Consider the following 20952-nt stretch of genomic DNA (forward strand, 5'->3'; position numbering starts at 1 on the left):
ATCATGTGCGGCAAAAAAAAAAATCGAGAATTCTAGAAAAAATGCGAAAACATACCAGTTAAATCGTATTCCATCCCGAGTTGACTATAGAAAATAAATGTCTACTGAACGTAGACGTTACAAAACCAATCTGGACCTGTGAAATTCAACTACGACGTCATGCAAGTCTAATGTTGCAATAATACAACGATTTTTATTACAAACGATATTATTATTTTTTAATTATGTCCTTATCCTGTCTCGATGGATGTTTTCCAAAAGGTTTTCGATAGTGATGTTTTTCGTTTTCTTTTCTTGAAGATCTGTCATTAGCCAAGAAATGAATTCTAAACCTATGAGTGAATGCACAAAGATTAACGAGTTATAATGGTATGATATACAATGAATAAGTTTACTTTGTGCTTGAGTTATGGTGTCTATGTTTGATTCATTTTTATTTGAATCTAGAAGTACTCTGGGTAGAAAATCAACCTTATAACTTGGTGGCAACTGAGAAATTCGAATGTTTTCATTTTTCTCGCCTTCGTCGAAATACCTTGTATGTTCAGCCTGCAATAAAATGTATAGTTAAATATTTTTTCTTTTATATACATTAATAAATACGTGACTATTAATATGTTATTTCTAAAAAATTTAAATAAAATGTTGTGATTTAAGTTTTCTTTAATTATTTAAAATTGTTTTTATATTCCTGTGAATTTTAATAAAATTTATTACAAATACTTTTTTAACTTACAAATATTTTAAAATATTTCATCTCGTATAAAATCTATATTTACACTACCGATGGTTGTAAGAATTAGAAATAAAATAAAACATTTGTAAAAATTGAAATATATTTTTTTTTAATTTGTCTTTGTTCACACAAATTAAAATCTTTTTATGTTCGATTTAACGTATTTCAAAAATGTGTATAAATACTTTATAGATATGTTTATTTATAGTGCAAAAGTATTAATAATATATCTTGTATCGTTTATATTAGTTTTTATTAATTTTTTTATGAATATGATAAGTTATCAAACTTTTCTTTTAGTTGTTTTCTACTTATTTATTAATTATGCTCGGAACGAGTTGGCCTTTAAATAATACATTAAAAAGTGTCAACTAAAATTAATCGAATAAATAATGAATAATGAATAACTCAAAATAGAATTAACTTTAACCATTATTTGTTACTAGTTGTTTTACGTCAATAAAACATTTTTGGTCGGAATTGATTTTAATACGATTAGGTTTTATTTATCTTATCAGATAATACGTTATTTTGTCGATCAGAGAATGATAATTACTACAGCAATTATATTAAATTACAAATAAAATGTTATTCGCTTACTTTTACGCGGAATGTTTTAGCACATTGTGTACATACATGTATGGAAAAAATGACAACTGGTAAGAATATAATATTAGTGTCAATGGCAAGCAAACCAACAATCGTATGGCGATTTCGTTATGGCCAGTGTCAATAGATTGAAATTGAATAAAACTTAAAGCTCTACCATTTTCGGACAAATTTAGTGAATTTCGAAAAAAATGCTCAAGAAACACGTGACGGTTTTAATGAGTACAAATTCTACTGACGGCCAAACGTTAATAAAAAAAAAAAAAAAAAAATATTACGTTAATACTTTAATACGTTAAAACGTCAAAAGTAAATCCGTGATTGGAAAAATTTTAAGTCCTTAGGATTTTTTTTTCATTCCAGCACAAGGCACTGAAGACTCTATAGACTCTTGAATGGCGTCTTCAGATAGTTGAACTGTGTACGGGACAGCTAAATGTTTTGCATTAGTGCTTACAAACGACACGCGGTAAGATTGGATATATATTTTTAAATCAATCGGCGGAGGTAACACAGTTGTATAACATAAAATCAATGCACTCACAATGGTTTTCCTAATCCGTTCGTCTTCTTTCTCCATCCTTAAATTTTCATTATTCACGGTAGTGCTTTCCAAATACGATATTCTTTGGTATCGGTCTCTGGCCGCCAGCTCGTCTGCGTACTGCACTTCATTTATCGCTTGTCGCAATACGTCGCCGATCATGCTGTCGACAATCGGCGTCACCGCCTTGTCGTAGTCGAACAACTAAATCAATACGAAATGTTGTTATCCCGTCGCCGAAACCGTGAGAAAAAAAAACCTATCCCGCCCCTGATAATTTATTATCATCAAAATGATCGCGTCGAACAGCAGGTACGTGGTATTACGCGCTCGAGCAACGTTACCGATCCAAATCGATAACTCAGAGATCCGTGACGAAACAACACCGCCCGAAATGACAGATGTGATGACCGAATACGTTACCGTCCACACGAATGCGATCGTGATTCTTATCAAACCATGGCTTACTTCCATCTCGTCCACTTGCGTACACCCGTCCGTGCCCGTGAGCATCACCTCCGCCGAGCTTGCGAACATTTCTTCAGTCTGAGTGCTGATCTTCTGGGTCTGCGGATGTTGTCCGTACAGCTGCGAAACGTACAACGCAGTGCGTGTCGAATGAACTTACCGAACGTTAATATCCAAAAAAAAAAAAAATGGCTCACTTCTGTCAAATACGTGTCGGTTCGCGCAATCTGACGGGGTTCAGACGTTTTCGGCTTTTTCAGGTGAAGTCGACACGCTCTCACTTCCTGGTATATTGCTTTTTTTGTTGCTAATGCCCGTCGACGAACTTCGCGTTGTACTTGACGGACTTCCGGCGATTCTTTGACTTTCTGTTTGGTATAGACAATTCACGACAGTAAACACGCATTACCGCGTTATTAAATCTCAGCAGCGGCAGCACCGCAAATATTGATAACTCTTAGATTGATTGCTTTAGCCTACACCTAATATGTTTTCAGGACCCCGTTGTTGATGACATGCCCGTATGAAATATACATTTCTTACACCAAATTATTTTCGATTTGGTATTTACATAATTATTTATGTTGATCAACGATCAAACTAATTTTGATTGGTCTTTCAAATGTATATGGGGGATTTTTATCATATTATTATTGTCGATTAATATGTGTTCAAATATTATTTCGGTAGTTATATGGCAATAATAATTATTGTTTAATTTTTTTTTAAATTTTTATCACAAGTTGATTTCAATATTATAAACTTTGGTTCATGAACGTCTTGCTTGGAATGTACAAATCGAGAGTTTTTTTCATATAATAACCGCAATCAATAAAAGCTCGTTTTACTTCTTCATAAATATACCGGATTAATATTTACTTCATTTAAATATTTCTTGATTTGCTCCAGCTGACGGGGCTTAGAAATTTTCAATGTTTCCAGATAAAGCCGCCACGCCTTCACTTCCTGATCTGCTGCTTTTCTTCTAGCTATAACTAATCGACGGGCTTCTGCATCGCGAGCTGCTGGCGATTCTTTGATTTTCTGTGAAATGTAAAATTCCAGCAGTAAATATTATCGTATTATCACATCAGCAGCTATATTTTTTCGATAATCAAAATATATGATTACGTGAATATACGTGTACACGTGAATAATATTATAAATTCACTGAAAATATTAAGCAAATAAATAAACAAGTTTAAATAAACGTTATACAAAGTAAAATTATTTATTGCTTTTATTAATAACGAACACCTTACGAAAGTTTTTTTGGGAAAAGGTTCGTCTCCAATCACTGCTTTGTCTTGCACGATGTTCGAGGAGACCAATTGTCTGCACGTTCTATACAAACAATAAGATGATTTGTTCATTTGTTTTTTGACCCAAATCATCGAAAGATTTATAAAAATAAATAAAAAATACTGCCAGTTTTTCGTGAAGACGGGCCAACGTTTCATATTTCGTTAAGTTTAGTTTGACTGTTAAACCACCCACGCGTTTGCGTGCTGAATTTACAACAGAACCCAAGTAAACACGGTGTATAATTTTTAATTTTTATTTAATTAGAATAAGTTTTTTTTTTGTGTGTATCGGAAAATCAATATGGCCGGACAGCAATGCAATAAAACTGAAAAACATTAAAGGTTCAAAGGAGATTACGAGATCGCATGAACTAGTTCTCTTTTAGTACTCGTTAGTGTCGTATTTTTTATACGATGATATTTATAAATATATATTTATATTTTTTATCCGAACATGCAATGGCAACCACCTTAATTTTCCATTTTTGACATATCTAAATCGACGGTAGTCCAAAAAGCCTATATTGTAATAATGTAGTGCCGAGTGTACAATAACCGTAACAGTGATCACAACAATACGGTTAACGTTCTAGTGCGGTGGATAGGTCGCCGGTCGGGTCATTTATCCAATTGTTTGGTTCTCGTATAGATGACATTGTGACGCTTTTCATAAGGGTAATCGAATATTCTCAAGAACAATCGTCGAGTGCAATAGAAATGCTTCGATGAAATCATTTTTAACTCATTCATGTCATGCGTAGGTAACGTAGGCAAACCTTTTTCTAGAAACACGTGTTGTAATAGGATTTTCCGGTTAGCGGTGATTTGAATTGAAAATTAAAAGACTTCGGCACAAATCGGTTAAGAAAAAAAAAAAACGAACAATACCGTTTGGAAAAAAAATGTAAAAACGTATCTCCCGCGGACGTGTAAAAATCAGGGCTCGTGGCGTGTTTGTTTTTTTTAGAAGTCCTAAAAATTTCACCAAGAGATTTACAAAATTCGTTTTAAATAACAATAACCTTTTTATTACTGCGTTTTGTTATTCGTGCATATCTCGATGTAATTTTGTTTTAATCGCTGTTCTGCGCGAACGTTGACGTATTGGAAACGGAAAAATGTGACTAACGCATAAAACCGTGAAAGTTATGGTGAAAAAAGTACTTGTAATTTTGTTTACGTATTCTGACATTTTTCGTGCACGTTTTAGCGTTAACCGTAACGTTTTTCGGAATAACAACAGTAACCATCAATAAAGCGACAATATTTGGTGTTGTCGTTTGCGGAATTGGAAACGTGGGCGTAATCGCGCGTAAGTACAATGCCGATCCCAGGACACTCACTTAACCCGTTCCATCTAAACGCACGCGGTTTTCCTCGTCTCGTCGGCGAATACGTTTTTCGGTTTTTTCGACAGCAGTAACCGGGCGGGAGGACGTGATCCTTCGACCGTCCGTATGATATTCGTATCGCGTTTCCAGCGCGGTCGGAAAAATCTAATGGGACGAATTGTTATTCGTTGTTTTACGGACAGAACGAGTAACCTTGCTTATCGTCTCGTTGCCATACCGGTAAACATTCGTCCGTCGCCGTTGACTAAACCTCACGTTTGTTACCACGGTTACATGCACAGTTTAAACCGATTTTTGCAACGTAAACTGGTTTGGTGGAAGTGTGTTATACTATAATGCGATTTTAAAAGCGCATGTATACAGGTACTCAAATTCAAATCGATTCAATACGAATCGAGTTAATTCGAATTAATGGATGCATGTAAACAAGGTATGTAATAATAAAATTGGGTAATCGAACATTTCTGATTAGAAACAATCTACTATGTAACTATTATTTCCTAAAAATACGTATATAAGTGAATTGTTCTTTTTTCAACGACCATTTTCATTTGTTGAAATTAAAAAAATATTTAAAAAGAAAAAAAATCAACATCGTACGAATCAACATTCAAGTTAACCATATTTATTTCGCCAACTTAATACCACTCAATACTTACTTTATTATTATTCGGAAAAAAGTTCCTCGAGTAAAAACAATCAACCGTAATAGGAATCGATGTTCAAGTAAATCATAATTATTTAAACAATTATTATGCGTGAAAAAAACAATCAAATTTAATTTTTCGTGTTTCCTGCAAAGCGAAAATAAAATTTTTTTCGTATTACACGGATGACGGAAAAAATCGCTTGTTGAAAACGGATGAAAATCCAAGCTATAACCGCGTGGTGCACACTTCGAATCGTCACGAATACGTGGATTCTACGCGGATCCGGTTCTCGCGATACAGTTCGCACCGGTAATTCTTTACGGTTAATACCAGTGACCACCATCAGTACTTGGGCGCCCGGCAAATACGTTTACGGGTGATACCCCCGGCCATATCATCATCTTCAAAGGAATCGTTCGAGTCGAAATTTCTAAACGTTACTTGAATTCATATTTGTTACCTCGTTCGTTATCAATAAGCGATTTTTCCCGTGTTCCGTGTAATGCGAAATCGTTTTTGTTTAATATTTGCTCCAAAGGATGAAAAAGAAAAAAATCGTATAAAGTCAAAAATAAAATTCGATTATTTTTAATACACATAATAATAAAAATGGTTGACCGAATATCATTTACTTGAACATTGATTTTCTTTACGGTAGACACAATTTTTATTCGAGGAAGTGTCCTACGAATAAAAATTAAAGTTCGCGAAATAAATATGGTTAACTCGAACACTTACGATGTCATTTGTAATAAATAATAACACATGATTACACTGTCAAACAGAAAAAAAAAATAATAAACAATACGACCTTGTACTTCGTGCGTTGTACAAAAACTATTGCTTATTAAATTGTAAATGTTGACGTTTCAAGTGCCAAAACGTACGCTTAAAGGTGCGGTTCTTTAGAGCGCATTTACAGACGCGTGACCGACGCGGCTGACGAAGCCCGACTCTAACTCCAACCTTAACTGCTCTTCATATTTTTAAATGAAACCTATTCCTAAGGGTAAGTTCACATGGAGAGCGTAAAATGCGCGTTAGCCAAACGCGCGTTTTTTAGTTAGTGTTCACATGAGAGGCGTTAAACGCGCGTCGACATTGACCGTATGATATAAATTTATACATAAGTACAAAATATTTTAATAGTTATATTAATTTTTAGAAGTAAATAGATGTACAACAATGTATATAAAACTTTATTTTAAAAACAAACAATATGTATTTTTTTTTTAATAATAGTTTTAAATAATTAATTTATGTATAGAATTTTTTTCCAAAAAACAATATGAAACAAAATAAATTATGTCTATATTATATATTTAATTGATTTTAAATTTTATATCAAATTATAAAATACAAAATACTTACCATGGAATTTCTTTCTTTCTTGCGTGTCACTTGGGTCACTAAAAATTAGAAAAATTTCTTCCCAGGCCTTTCTTTTACTGATTTTATTTGAATATTCACTATTTGTCATATCCTAAATTGGGGGTCTTTTTTCAATTTCGTCAATGAATAAATCAGTATCAAATTCCTCACTATCCATTTTTGATTTTTTAGAAAACTTTTTCGAAAAAACAAATGAAAATATCGAAAAACAAGAACCTATCGCTTCAAAACGCGCGTTGCAACTGAACACGTCAATGCAAAACTGTACAATGTTCAAACGCGCGTCAAGTTGACGCGCGTTGACAGGTTTTTTGCGCTGTCGCTGCGTTGAACGCGCGTTGCCATACAACGCGCGTTACCATGTGTACAGTTAATAGCTATTAATAGTAATTGTAAACGCGCGTTTAACGCCTCTCATGTGAACTAGCCCTAACCTTAACTGCTCTTCATATTTTTAAATGAAACCTATTCCCAACACCGCCGCGCGGCTGTTACGTCTCTAATCGCGCGACTGACGACCGCTTGTTAGGGGCGGTCGAAACGCACTAGATGCGCGACCGATTATCGTCGAATTGTTAATTTGATACCGTTTATTTGATTTACCTATGTAATTTTAAAATGTCTTACGATAACAATGTAGCAATTATATACTCGCCGCGCGTCTCTCGCGACTGCGTTTTTTAGTTGTACGGAACACCTACTCCGTCGTGTCGCAAAAATCGTCAGTCGTGCGTTTACAGACGTGAATCGCACCTTAAGAACGATGAATCGAAATTCATTCAGTTCTCGTAGTTGTACGAATAAATTATAAAACATTAGTGTACTAAAACTAAAACCGTTACACCGAAAATAGAATGTGTTCGATTTAATGTTACGAGTAAATAATAATAAATAAAATCGATTTCTATGACCAGTTAAGCGGTGTACGCGATGTATTTTAGTTATGGTACAGCGTTTGTAACGTATCGTCTTTGAAAACACCTGTGGCACGCAACGATATTGTTATTGAATACAACCAAAAAACCAATACGGTCAACCGGAACGTCGAACCATGTCGATGATTTTCGTTTCAAGAATTTTTTATTATAGACGATAAAAAAAAGTCGTTGGAAAAACAACAGTCCTCTCGCTTACGCCCTTTTTCGCAAATAATCGCATCGTAGTACATCGTTTCTGTAATGACCGGGAAACCGAAAACGTTCAGCTTCGCGATCCCGAACGGTTCGGTCCAAACCCTGAAAAACCTAACCCGGGCGAACGGGCAACGAGAGCGTTGCTCGTCGGTACTACGCGTGCGCTCTGTGCCATCGTTCCGTCGACCCTTCCACCGAAGGCCGTCGACAACGTTTGTCCGCTACGCGGCGTGGCTTATTTCGAAAACGAAAATCGTTTTCACGCACTTCGTCAACGACGCGCGTTACGTTCGTTTCAATCTTAAATCGTTGATTTGTTAGGGTGAAACGTTTTCATTTTAGTTTCTTTTATTATTATTTTTTTTTTTTTTTACAATGACCCGTGGGTTTTCAATATTTTTTGCCTTCTATCGTTTTGTTTTATTTATTTCGACCAGTTTTTACGTTCCACGACGATGTCAACTTTTTCGATCATATTGTGATTGGTGTAAAACGAATTTAAAGATGGTAGATATTAATTAGCAGAATGATTTTCCTTCGAATGTGTACGAGTGTTATAGAGAATAGAGTTTTACACAATGTGCAATTAGTGTTTTGAAAATCCGTTAGTTAGTACAGCCGTCCAGGTCAGACGTTAACCGAACGATACTTTATGAAGTAACGGATCTCGTAAGGGGCAGTATGTTGAGTCCATATGTATATATGTATTACGCATTATTGTCGACCGAACGCCAGGTGTTAAGCTCGTGCGTAGCGCATTGTTTTGGACTTCAAGATTAATTCTTTTAACCATTTCGCCGTAAAAAAGCAGACGTCGCACAGTGAAACGTCATATAGCAAGGTTTTTCACGATATTTACGACGTATTCTCACGTCGTCCCTTTCGCAATCTATGAGGACATGTCTGAGGTGTTGTCGAATGTACACGCCATTATATTACGGTTAATAAATAACTCCTGGTCGTGCTGACGCGCATATTATAACGTTGTACGTACGAACTTGTCGTACACACACGGCTGTGATAAAAAAAAAAAAAAAAAAAAAAAAAAGGAAAAAAAATACCGGTAAAAAGCCAACCGTTTTATACCGTTCCTCGAAATAACAGAACGTAATTTTTCGTACGCCCACCATTGGAAATAATACCTTTATGACACGTTGAATCACGTACGTGTGGGCTACCGACTGGCATGCCAAATCGTTATGGTAAAAAAAAAAAAAATTGTAATAATTATAATTTTAATAATATTAATAATATGCACCACCTTACAGATATTAAGTCGTATTAGGCTGTTTGAAAAAATTGAAAATGTTTGAGAATGTACGTGCTAAGCTTTAATTAATACATATTTATCAAAACAATCTTAACCAGATCGTGCGTGAAATTATTTTCTATTATTTTTCTCAAACTTGTGTCAAAGAGTTCATGACCCAGGCTAATCATCATTAAATTATTTCACGTACTGTTGCAACGGTTATAGATTTATGATGCCGGTTCTGAGTTCCGGTGTTTCGGACTACAATTTAGCAAACTAAACGATACTGAAATAAACAAGTTATTGTATTAAACGATTAATTTTCATATTGATGGTTATGGTAAAAATATATATATTTATCGTGTATTATAATCTATTTAACGATTAACTGGAAGAACATTAGGTTATGAAAGTAGTTTTCCTCTCGCACGCGGTCTTACGCGACCATAACCGAGGCTCCGTAATAATTCAAAAGCTAGATACCCAGGAAATCGTCACTTGCACTCGCGACGAATCCGGCGTTCGGGGTGTGCATACGCTACGCGCATTGAGGGCGCACAGTAAGTGTTTTTTGTGGAAGTGAAATTAAGAACGGTACTATTGCGCAATACTTCTGCGCGTGAACGGGGTCCGTGCAAAATACAAAACAAATAATAATAATACATATTATAACGTGCAATGGAAAGGAACAACAATAACAATTTTTTCGTTCGTCACCGGCGACGTAGGTGCGAACCGCACAGCTGGTGAACCGTGTGCTTCGAATGGGGTAAGAATTTATTTGTCGTTCCGGGGCGAAAAAGTTCAAACCGCGACCGTACAGAACACCCGCGTACACCTGTTCGTGCACCCCGGTGTACTCAGGAGCGTACGTGCTAAAGGTTGGCACAGGGCCCGCCGCGCAGCAGAGGCAACAACTCTGTGCGGGAGGAGACACTCGCATCGACGATTTCCGAGCCGACTCTCAGTCTCTTACTCCTCCACCATTGTCCTCGCACGGAGAGACCGGCAACGATAATCCCCGGCGACGGCGCGCGTTTTCTGAAGAAACGTCCGCGCACAATGCGAAACGTGTACGGGTACGTGCGCGTTTCACTACATTGTTCGCGCGCGATCAAAGCGCCGAATCGGGTGGCCGCGGGATCCTGCGTTGCGTGCGAAATCCCATCCGGGCGAAAAGATCACGTACGATCTTCGTCCTTCGCACGCACGTTGAATAATGTGCACCGTCGCATTGTGCAGTTCGATCCCTAGAATGCCCCCCCCGGTCGCTCCCGCGTTCGTAATTACCGCCGCGGCGATGTGCGTCCCGCTGCGACCGAATCCCGCCGCAGGTTATTGCCATCGTTATCGACTCCTCGCGTGAGCTGATGACCATCGTCCGGATTTAAGCTCTTACCACGCGCCCGGACAACAATACATCGGCCCACTGTACGCACAGACGTGGTCCATTAACATCGTTTATTTATTTATTTATTATTTCTATTGCGGCCGACGTACCGTTTCCATATCGTTTTTCATCGCTCTACCGATATGTTTAATGGTGCGTAATGCGTTCGGGCCGGGGCTGGATCGAGGGTAGGGTTAGGGTGGGCTATTGTCCCGGGCCACAAGTGGAGTGGGGCCACGATGTGTTCAATTAATTGTCGGCTAACAATTAATTAAGCCCTGTTTTATCAATGAACCAGCGACTTGCCTCGGCTCTGCACGGGTACTATCTGGATCTGCATTAAAATTTGTGACCATCGGTTCGATGTGGTAGCGAGCTCCCGGCTAAGTGATACACTTGCCTTTGAATTTTAAATGTAGGCACAAAACAACGCTTGCTTACTTTTGAATGAGGTTATTTGAAGTGCCTTATTATAATAACGCACATTGTGCATGTTATTTGAATTGTTTAGATTTCGGATGATCAGCCGTTAGCTTATTTACCTGGCTTTTTACGGAACGTTCTCTAACGGATTATTACCTTACATTATTTAAAGCCAAGTATGGTGTAACTGTTGGTTATAAAACAAATTAAACGAAAGTTCAAATGAATCGGTATGGTAGTTTTGATTGTACACCGTTTGCTCTTTTGGCATTCACTGTGCTACGACCTATGTTCGAGTGACAACGTCTTCCATACATGGCTTTATAATTTTACTAAACGTTCGGTGTTAAACATTTTTTTTTCCGATTATCATATATATCTGTGCCTACTGTACGTACTCGAAACGTTTATTTCAGAGGATTCTATTTCTTCTCCTTATTTACATAGGCAAGGAAATCTGAAAATGATCGAAACACAACTTATGGAGCCGAATAATTCCATGCATATAATAACTCTTAATTTTATTGATCGCACCCAACTGTATATCAAGTAATTAATGTGTTGCAACAGATTCAAATAGAAACTAACCTTGAAAAATGCAATGCTATACAATTTTTTTTCCTATGTTCGACATAAATCATAATAGATAAACAAGAATTTTTAAAAACCAGTTGGGATATGTCCGGTGGGATTAGGGTTGCCAACCGGCCGGTATTTTCCCGGCCCGGTCGGTATTTCACATCTATAAACTTAAAAAGCCGGTTTTCGGTATTAACCTATAAAAAGCCGGTATTTCCATCTGATTGCGAGTTCGATATAAATATATTAATATTTTATCGTTTTTGTAAAATTGGTTATAAGATATTGCTGTCAATAAATCGAATAATCTTAATGACTTCAGTTGTCTATCGTCAACTTTAACATTTTTATAAGTAGTAAGATTAGTATGTATCTACCATACCGTTCTCGTATGTGAATATGTGATGGATAAATTTAAATGTTTATAATTTACCTTACTTTATTTAATTATTTTAATAATATTAAATAACAATTCACGGAAAATTATGACCTTTTTTTTTTTTTGGTACACTTGGGCCGATATTTTCCAAATTAAAAGTTGGCAACCTAGGTGGGATTAAAGTTTTAAACTACATAAAGCTTATAGGGATAAACTTACTAGGAAAGATATTAAAAAAAAAAATATTTTTTTTTTAATTTCAATAATATTTTCACTTGATATTTTAAAAGATATTTTAATCATTTCAATAATTTAAATTTAAAAATAAAAAAACATTCCACTTTTAATCATACTCGTGTGGAATTTATGGATAGTTCCAAGTTTATCAAAATGAGAGAGAATATGGATTTATAATATATTGCATCCTAGGATATTAAAAAAAAAAAATGCCCAAACACATTAAGTTAAATCACCCAACTGTTGCTATTTTTCTCCATTCTCAACGACAATTATATATTAAAGAAGTTATTTCAGGCTCATATGTTATATAATTATTCGTATGCCATTTGGAGAATACTAAAGTAGATCTGGAAGAGATTACTTATGCCCTTTACACTTCTGGAGTAGATCCGCCAGGGCATATCATTCGGGAGAGCTTACTGGGAGCCTATTCGTGAAAAGTGATAAACTTTGTCGAATACGATAAGCAAATTAGTCGTAGGATATAACATCGTTAGTATTCTTGAAAAATTATAACATTTTATATAAATATATAATATTAGTCCAAGAATACGAATTTTATATCATATTCAACAAAACGTTATCACAAACTATAAAATTATCAAATTCGACAAGTTTGTCGCATAATTCAATAATCGATCCCCTGGTTCTACAAATCCGTGGAGTTCAACAACACCCGTGCGCACTGCACCGCGTTACTCCAAGATATACGTATATTATGTGAGTGCGGTACATTTACGTAGTAGTACGGATCAAATATAAAACACCAGTCTTAAAACTAAAACTACTAGTAAACCGAAAATAAAATGTATTTGATTTAATGTTACGAATACAATAAAATAAAATCGAGGTTGGCCGACCTTAAATAGTCGGGAGAAAGGCGAAGGAGAAGTAGAATACGGTAGAAAAATCGGTTTATACGATCAGTCAAGCGGCACATGGGTAACGCGATATTATGTTGGTAAATCGTTTGAAAAGTATTTATAACATATCGTTTTGGAAAACACCGATAGGATGCGATGTTATAATTATTTATGAACGTTTCGCCGAGAGTTTTATCTGCAGACTGCAAATCAATGATAGATTAGCACGTTTGGCGGAAACGAGTAGTCACTTTGCAGATATATTTTTTTGTTTAATCCCGTGTTATGCAAATGAGAGAACAGGTTTAGTCGTAGGCGATTGAAATAAATAGTAGCGATTCACATCACAAGCGTGTAACCAAACGGTTGTCACGTTTCCAACGATCGGTCTCGGCGAAACGAGCGTTTTAATGAAACATAATTCGTTCCCTATGATATTGGGTTGATTTATTAAATAAGCGAGGGCGGCGAAGTTGCCCGATGAACTTGACGATATTAGTTTATATCGAGATTCATAGAATGAAATATTTAAATTTTCGCCACGAACACGCAAAATACCGAGTGAATTCCGTCGCGTGTCTCGTAAGTCCCTAATATATTTTCGCGGAATCGAATAATTTCCAATGCGATATTTTTTTCTGTAATCTTACGTTCTACGAATGTTTGAAACGTCAAATCCTTCTGTCACCGTCAAGAAATATAATTAAGTTAGATTTAAAAAAAAAAAAAAAAATGTAATAAAATTGTAAACATTGAAAATAGCCATTTCTTGTTCGTAAATTTTTTGAAAATTATTCGTCAAAATGACTTGGGTATAAAATATGCCTAACAAAATAGTTCAAAGTCAATATTGTCGATATTGATCACAGTGCTATTGTCGTACAAACGAATCCATTAAAAAATCACGAACCCGTTGTTGTATAAAATAACTAAACAAATGTATCGATTTATAATTTATTTATTTAGATTTATTGGCTGTCAAAATCTTCGTATTATTTGCGTTAGAATTTGAAACCGTCAAAGCATTTTGGTTTCTGATTCAATATAGTTGTCGTTCAGTCTCAGAGAACGGAGTTCTTGTTTTCCGATGTCGACGGGCACGTATTCCGAGTACGGGTCAAGCGTATTGTAAAATTTAATCGCCTTGGCGCGATAACCCTTACATTTGCATACTGGCATCAAATATATTTTTACACAAACAATACCGTATAGACTTGATTCTGAGTTCGTCTCATTTGTTTACGGAAAGTTGACAATTGATTAGATCAACACGTTTTTGTACTGACAAGCCGAACCACTAAGAATTCAAATAAAACAAAACAATTTATAGAATATTTTTTTTTTACCATAGAAATAATTCGATACAAGTTTTTTTTTTTTTACCATCCGTAGCGTTAAAATGTTAAACGCCGCCCTAGACGTGGGCCTATATCGCCTACCCCTCGAGCCGGGTCCGAACACGGTCGTGTCGTAATGATATCCTGACGGAAACGTTTACACTATGTAAAAAATGTATTATCGTCACCGCTGTCGTTGCGGTAAACTCGTGCGAAACAGCGGTCGTGAGACGGGATGAAAAATAAACGGACGCGAAACGCGTACGTGAACTGGACGAAAAAAAAAAACCTGTACGGTGTTTGCGGTGCGCAACAGGTACGCGATAATGAAAACACCGAACGTCGTTCGCGCCGCGGACGAGAGCTGTAAACGTACGTCCGTATGGGCTGCCCGTTGGGCGGTGGCTGGCCGACCTCGGGGAAGTTGGTAAATTGGGTCTCAAATTATCTTATATAGGTGAATCGGGTCCCGCGAAAGATTAGGTAGTAGGTAAGTCGAGTCCCGGAGACAAAATATGTCTAGGAAAATTTTATTTTATGTTGTAAAATAAAAATAAATTAAAAAAATATATAAACTATAAATTACGTACTTGATTTTGTCATAACTATTGGTACATACAATTAATTAAAAAAATTTTAACCTCTATAAGGTCTTTGTCACAGTAAAATAAAAATATATTTGAAGAAATATTTGAAGGAATTTCTTATTTCCGCGATCGACGCGATACATTTAACGATAAAAATAAGTCCTGAGCACTGGTGTATACTAGTTGCGGTCACCCAACAAAAAGGTTACATACCAGTTGCGGTCACTCAAAATATATATCTAGTATATATGGTATATACAATGCTATTTTATTTACAAAAAAGTTTCAATATTTTCTTTTCCATTTTATAAACAGACTTAGGACTGTCTACACTATTTTTATTGTGTAGGTTTGAAATCACAGTATTAATTGTGAAAAGTCACGCGGCAACTTCGGGTGAACATTCATTCTTGCAGTGTGCATATTTTTTCTAATCAATGTAACGCCATTTGACCCCAGTACTCTGAGTACTGTACTTGACATCTCAGAATAAAAAATTTTTGAGGGACGCTCGCTCAACTGCTCCACTGCTTTACGTTTAACACTGTAACTAATCTTTTGTCGTACCAATGATTGGTGATCATCTAGTTCGTGATTATACTACTATAGCAGGGGCGTATACAAGGGGCGATGTGGGAGTTAGATCCCCCCCATAGGGCTTTTAAAAATTGTATAAAATAGTATTCTTAATGTAAGGAAATTATAAGGAAACAAAAAAATATTTCAAGGATTTATTGTAAATTATTATTTTGACACATTCAATATACTCGTATTTATATTTTATAATTTTTTATTTTGAATGTGCAAGTCCTTTGGTTTAGGAATTTTTCTTCCATAATAATTTGTTTACAATTGATCCCCCCCCCCCCCCTTATACAAAAGTTATATGTACACCACTGTACAATTTTATTTATTTTATTTACAAACTTTACAGATAAGTAATAGGTATATGACCGCAACCAGGATATTACTTACAATTCACGTGACCACAACTGTTACATGTCCTTAACTTAAAAATCGTCTCTGACCGCAACTCGGATGCAACCATAATTTTATGCTCAATATATCATGTATATCATGTCGTAATATTATTTTAGTAGTAACGATAAAATCACATGTTGCGAACCGTGGAAATGATTACATTAATCTCCTTGAATTAAAACGTAACAACGGTGTTAAAATCAAGAACACTTATTTGCGAAGTATGCCGGATAAAAAATTTATTTTATCGAGTGATAATCAACATAGTTACAAATAAATGGTTTTTTGCGTGGTAATCCGTCGGCATAAGTTTAATAAACGGTTATTGTAGAACATTTAAAAGAAATAGAAAAAAAATAATAACAATTATGAAGAAGTCCTTCTGCTATCGGTACAAGTTCAAGTACAAGCTCCGTTAACTTTCGATCGATAAATAGACAGCGGTTAATAGAAACAACGGCAGCTTACAGGTTCACGCCTGCCATTACACTTATCCTGGATCCGCGACGGCGATGAGGTGCACTGTGTCGACAATTACGATGGTTGCACCTAGAAAACTTGGTTATAAAAGTGCATACATTTTTAAATATAGGTACAAACAGAACATTAAATACCAGTACTCGGGAGACATGTTCGTGCCATTCAATTACGGCTCCGAAACCCGTACCGTGGCATGTTTTTTTTACTTAAGATTTTCATGCTTGTGACACCCCACATTCGCCGATAAAAAAAAAAAAAATAAATAAATAAATAAAATAAAAACAATAAAACCAAAAATAGTTGGGACTTAAGCCCTAACTAAGGGCTAACTAAGGCCGGGCGCACATTGAAAGAGCTAAATTGTTCGGAACATTTTGCTCCAAATAGCTCGGAACAAAATTTTAATTTTTAATTTTTCTCACTGACAATACCAAACAAAACAAAACAAACATTTATTAATTTATAATTAATTTTTGCTATAACACCAGACGTCAAGAAGAGTTCAGATCAGAGACGGATTTGCTCACCGAGATACCGGTAAAGTTCCCGGCGGGTCGAACGTCATATTTTGTGATTTTAAGGCTGTAAACTGTTACTTTTCAGATGCTTATTAAATTAAATATAATTATTAAATAACTATGTATACTATATTTATTATAATACATCGAACGAACCTGTTACACAGTTATTTACCGGACAGAGTTCTTTAGTTTACCCACCATTGGTTCTAACGAAGACAATTTTTTAAACCTCTTTAGTGGTATTTATTTATTTTTTTTAACAGTGAAATAAATGTCAATAAAAAACGTAAAATTTGGACACAAGAGTTAATTAAACGTACAGAAAACAAAAAAAAAAAATCAATTACTTTACACGTATTGCAATTGCCTCCAAAGAATTTTCAAACAGTGTCACTCGTTCGGTGTGCGCCCTGCCAAAGCTGTTAGCATCACGTCGATCGACCTATCCTGTTCTGTCGAGGACCTGTACTTGCGGCCATTGGACCGAAAAGGGATGCTGATTTCCCTGGGTCCACGATGGCGCTGGTGGGGTGCTTTGCATTGGCCACGGTTGCACCCGCCATGGCCACGAGTTTTCCGAGACTATCCGATGCGGACAACAAGAAACCGTCGTCCGCATCCATGGGTTCGGCTTTGTCTGCGAAAAATCCGAAGAGCCGAAACGTAACGTAGACGTTATTGTCGGTAATGATGGTGGTGTTCGTGTCTCAGCGCATGTGGTGGTGCACGTCGACGGTTTAGTGGGCGGTGGTGTTGTCGACGTGTGCGTCACAGCGCAAGTGGTGGTGCACGTCGACGGGGTAGTCGATGGTGGTGTCGGCGACGTGTGCGTTTCAGCGCAAGCGGTGGTGCACGTCGACGGGGTAGTGGGCGGTAGTGTCGGCGACGGGGTAGTGGGTGGTGATGTCGGTGAAGTGTGCGTCGCAGTGCAAGTGGTGGTGCACGTCGACGGTGTAGTGGCCGGTGGTGCCGGTGACGTGTGCGTCGGAGTGCAAGTGGTGGTGCACGTCGACGGTGTAGTGGCCGGTGGTGTCGGTGACGGGGTAGTGGGCGTCGCAGCGCAAACGGTAGTGCACGTAGACGGAGTACTGGACGGCGGTGGCCTGTACGTCGTCGCACCGCAAGTGGTGGTGGTGCACGGTGGCCTCTGCGTCCTGGCAAAACTGGCGGAGGCGGTGGTGCTTGTACGGTGAACCGGCGGCGGCCGCGACCGTAGCTGTAGGTTGACAACGTAGCCGGGCAGATTGACGACCACTCGGCGTTCGACGACGGTACGCTTGGCCTTGACGGGACGCGATGCCACGACCGGTTCGGCGGCGTACGGTGGCGTGGCCGGCGAACGGTCATCAGCGGTCAACGGCCATCGCAATCGCGGCCAGACGAAGGGCTGAGAGATCATCATCATCATCATCGTCACCGGGCGCTGCTGCTGCTGCTGCGCCCGGCCGACCTTCGAACAGCGGTCGGCGATCCTCTTGCGGTACGTGTCGCCGCCGACGGATTTGCCGCGCGACGCGTCCCTGAACACGGACGGCGGGCACGGCGTCAGATCCGTGATGCCCGCGCCCACCAGCGTCCAGGCGCACGTGACCAGCAACGCTTGAACGAAGACGATCATTTCGGTACTACCGACTGGAACGAAACACTCGATGGCGAGCACAAGTACTGGTGGTGAATTCGTAGAGACTCGTAGAAATTCGTAGAGCGGCAATCGAACGAGAATATCTAAAAAGAGTGATCTCGGTCGGTCGCGGTAATCGGAATGCAGCGCAAAACGGTCGAACGGTATAACAACGTCGACGGCAGTCGCTAAGCTACGGCGTTGCTAACCAAACGTTTACGTATCCCAGCGCGTACACATGCAGCCGGCCGGCTTTTACTAAAATGTTACCGACACGTATTTTACCGGTGCGCGAATACAACGGATACGATTTGGGGTGATCGATTGTGATTTCGCGGCACTTGCGCGTGGGCATACCCGTCACCGTTTATACAGATACGTTGTACGAGACATTCAGCATTACGTTCTCAAGAAGTTTTGTCTATTAAAAATTATATTTTACATTTGAAAAATGTATATACGAGTACCTCAAATATCTGCGTGTTAAAAAGATAAGAATTCTTATGAGATTTTATCGCATCCAGAAAGCTATTGCATAAGCATTTGGTTTTAATCCAAAATTCTTACACTAATTTTGAGTTGCTACGAAAAAAAAATTTAAAAAAATAAAAATATAATATTTATATTTGTTCGTATTTTTAATTACTTTAAGTCGTGCAATACTGGAGGTTAGCGATGCAAAAGGAGGAACGGGTACGATTATTTTCCATACAAATTATAGAATAAAAATGTTTTTGTCCTGGTTTTCGCGAAGTAAAATACGTTAACCCTATTTGTGATGTAAACGAAAAACTTACTAGAATCGAACATCTATGTCGCCGAGGATCAGAAAAAATAAAAATAAAATAAGTGTACGTTTGTGTGTATGTTACAAATCGCAGCAAGAGTAGATATAGAGGTGAATATATTCGCATAGGCGTACGCAGACTTTGTCCGCAGGGTATATGCATGTTCTGATTAGTCTGATTAATAACTAATAACTTTATTACATTTATTCACAGATATCAATTCTATACTATGAGATTAAAACTGGCTTTACTTTATTCATGTAAAATGTAAAAATGTTCGGTATCTTGTATAGTATAGATATACATTTATTAAAGAAAAAGCCAGAGTCCGCAGAGGCGGGCTACCCCCCCCCCCCGTGCGCTTGCCTATGAGTATTTGTTGATCACATAATATAAGCGCTTAGCATTTAGGGGGAACAATTTACGGGACATATGAGTGACGGTTTGAATATGAGACGACATTCGTACCTGTATTTGTTGGCCGTAACTAACAGTCCAGGCTCAAATGTTTAATTAAACCTAGGCAGATTTAAGTTTCGTCACCCCTAACACGTGAATACTACATCAGATGTTTTTTTTTTTACATAAACAATATTTAAAATATACTTAATTCCGAGTTCATTATATTTATTAATGTAAAGTTAACAATTGATTAGATAAATACGTTTTTAGACAAGTAAACCACTATTAATTTAAATAAAACAAAACAACGTGAAGATTCTTTTTTTTTCTTAACATAATTGTATATGACTAGGAATTGTAACTTATTTTTTTTAAATTATCAATAGTATAAAAATGTTAAATACCGTCCTAGACGTGTTGCCTATGTCGCCTACCCCTTGTGCCGGGCTCGGTAACGAATAACCAGGATTATATGCGAAACGACGGCGTACGGTTAATTATACGCCATGTTTTGAAAACTTTAATAATTTATTTGTTTTGAACGCGAAACGTGAGGACAACAAAAACGCAGCCTCGTCGCGGCACAAGAGAAGAAGAAAAAAAAATAATCAAATAATAGTATAATTAACAATGGATATAAAAACTCGAGGCGTGTGCCTCTGTTACACGTGAATATCTCGCTGTGTGGGTACACGAATAATGTTTACCGTTATTCTGCCACTGCGATAACAAACGTAATAAATGTCCAACACGTGAATGGTCCAGCACTAGCCAAGATAAAATGCATATCTTCATGTCCAGCAGAAATAATCGTTGTGACTGATAGAACAAGTCCAGAAGCGAACACAAACGTCGTTTCAATTGGTATAAATGATCCAGCAGAGCGGATATTTATTATACGGACGTGATCACAACCAATAG

At 37.3% G+C, this 20952-nt stretch overlaps 2 protein-coding genes across 2 annotated transcripts; both read right to left on the minus strand.

Moving 5' to 3' along the window:
• Positions 1–222: 222 nt before the first annotated feature.
• On the minus strand, positions 223–3751 carry LOC112690713 (radial spoke head protein 3 homolog). The gene is made up of 7 exons (XM_025564785.1): positions 3620–3751; positions 3237–3401; positions 2555–2725; positions 2358–2477; positions 1890–2093; positions 396–549; positions 223–332 (listed from the first exon to the last, which is right to left on the minus strand). Exons 1-7 carry the CDS (start codon positions 3749–3751, stop codon positions 223–225), a joined length of 1056 nt encoding a protein of 351 aa, XP_025420570.1.
• A 13911-nt stretch (positions 3752–17662) lies between these two features.
• On the minus strand, positions 17663–18838 carry LOC112690714 (mucin-2-like). The gene has a single exon (XM_025564786.1). The coding sequence runs from the start codon at positions 18836–18838 to the stop codon at positions 17663–17665; it is 1176 nt and encodes a 391-aa protein (XP_025420571.1).
• Positions 18839–20952: the final 2114 nt, after the last annotated feature.

This window comes from Sipha flava, unplaced genomic scaffold (genome assembly GCF_003268045.1).
Source record: "Sipha flava isolate LNK unplaced genomic scaffold, YSA_version1 51_pilon_pilon, whole genome shotgun sequence".
Classification (NCBI taxonomy): Eukaryota; Metazoa; Arthropoda; class Insecta; order Hemiptera; family Aphididae; genus Sipha; species Sipha flava.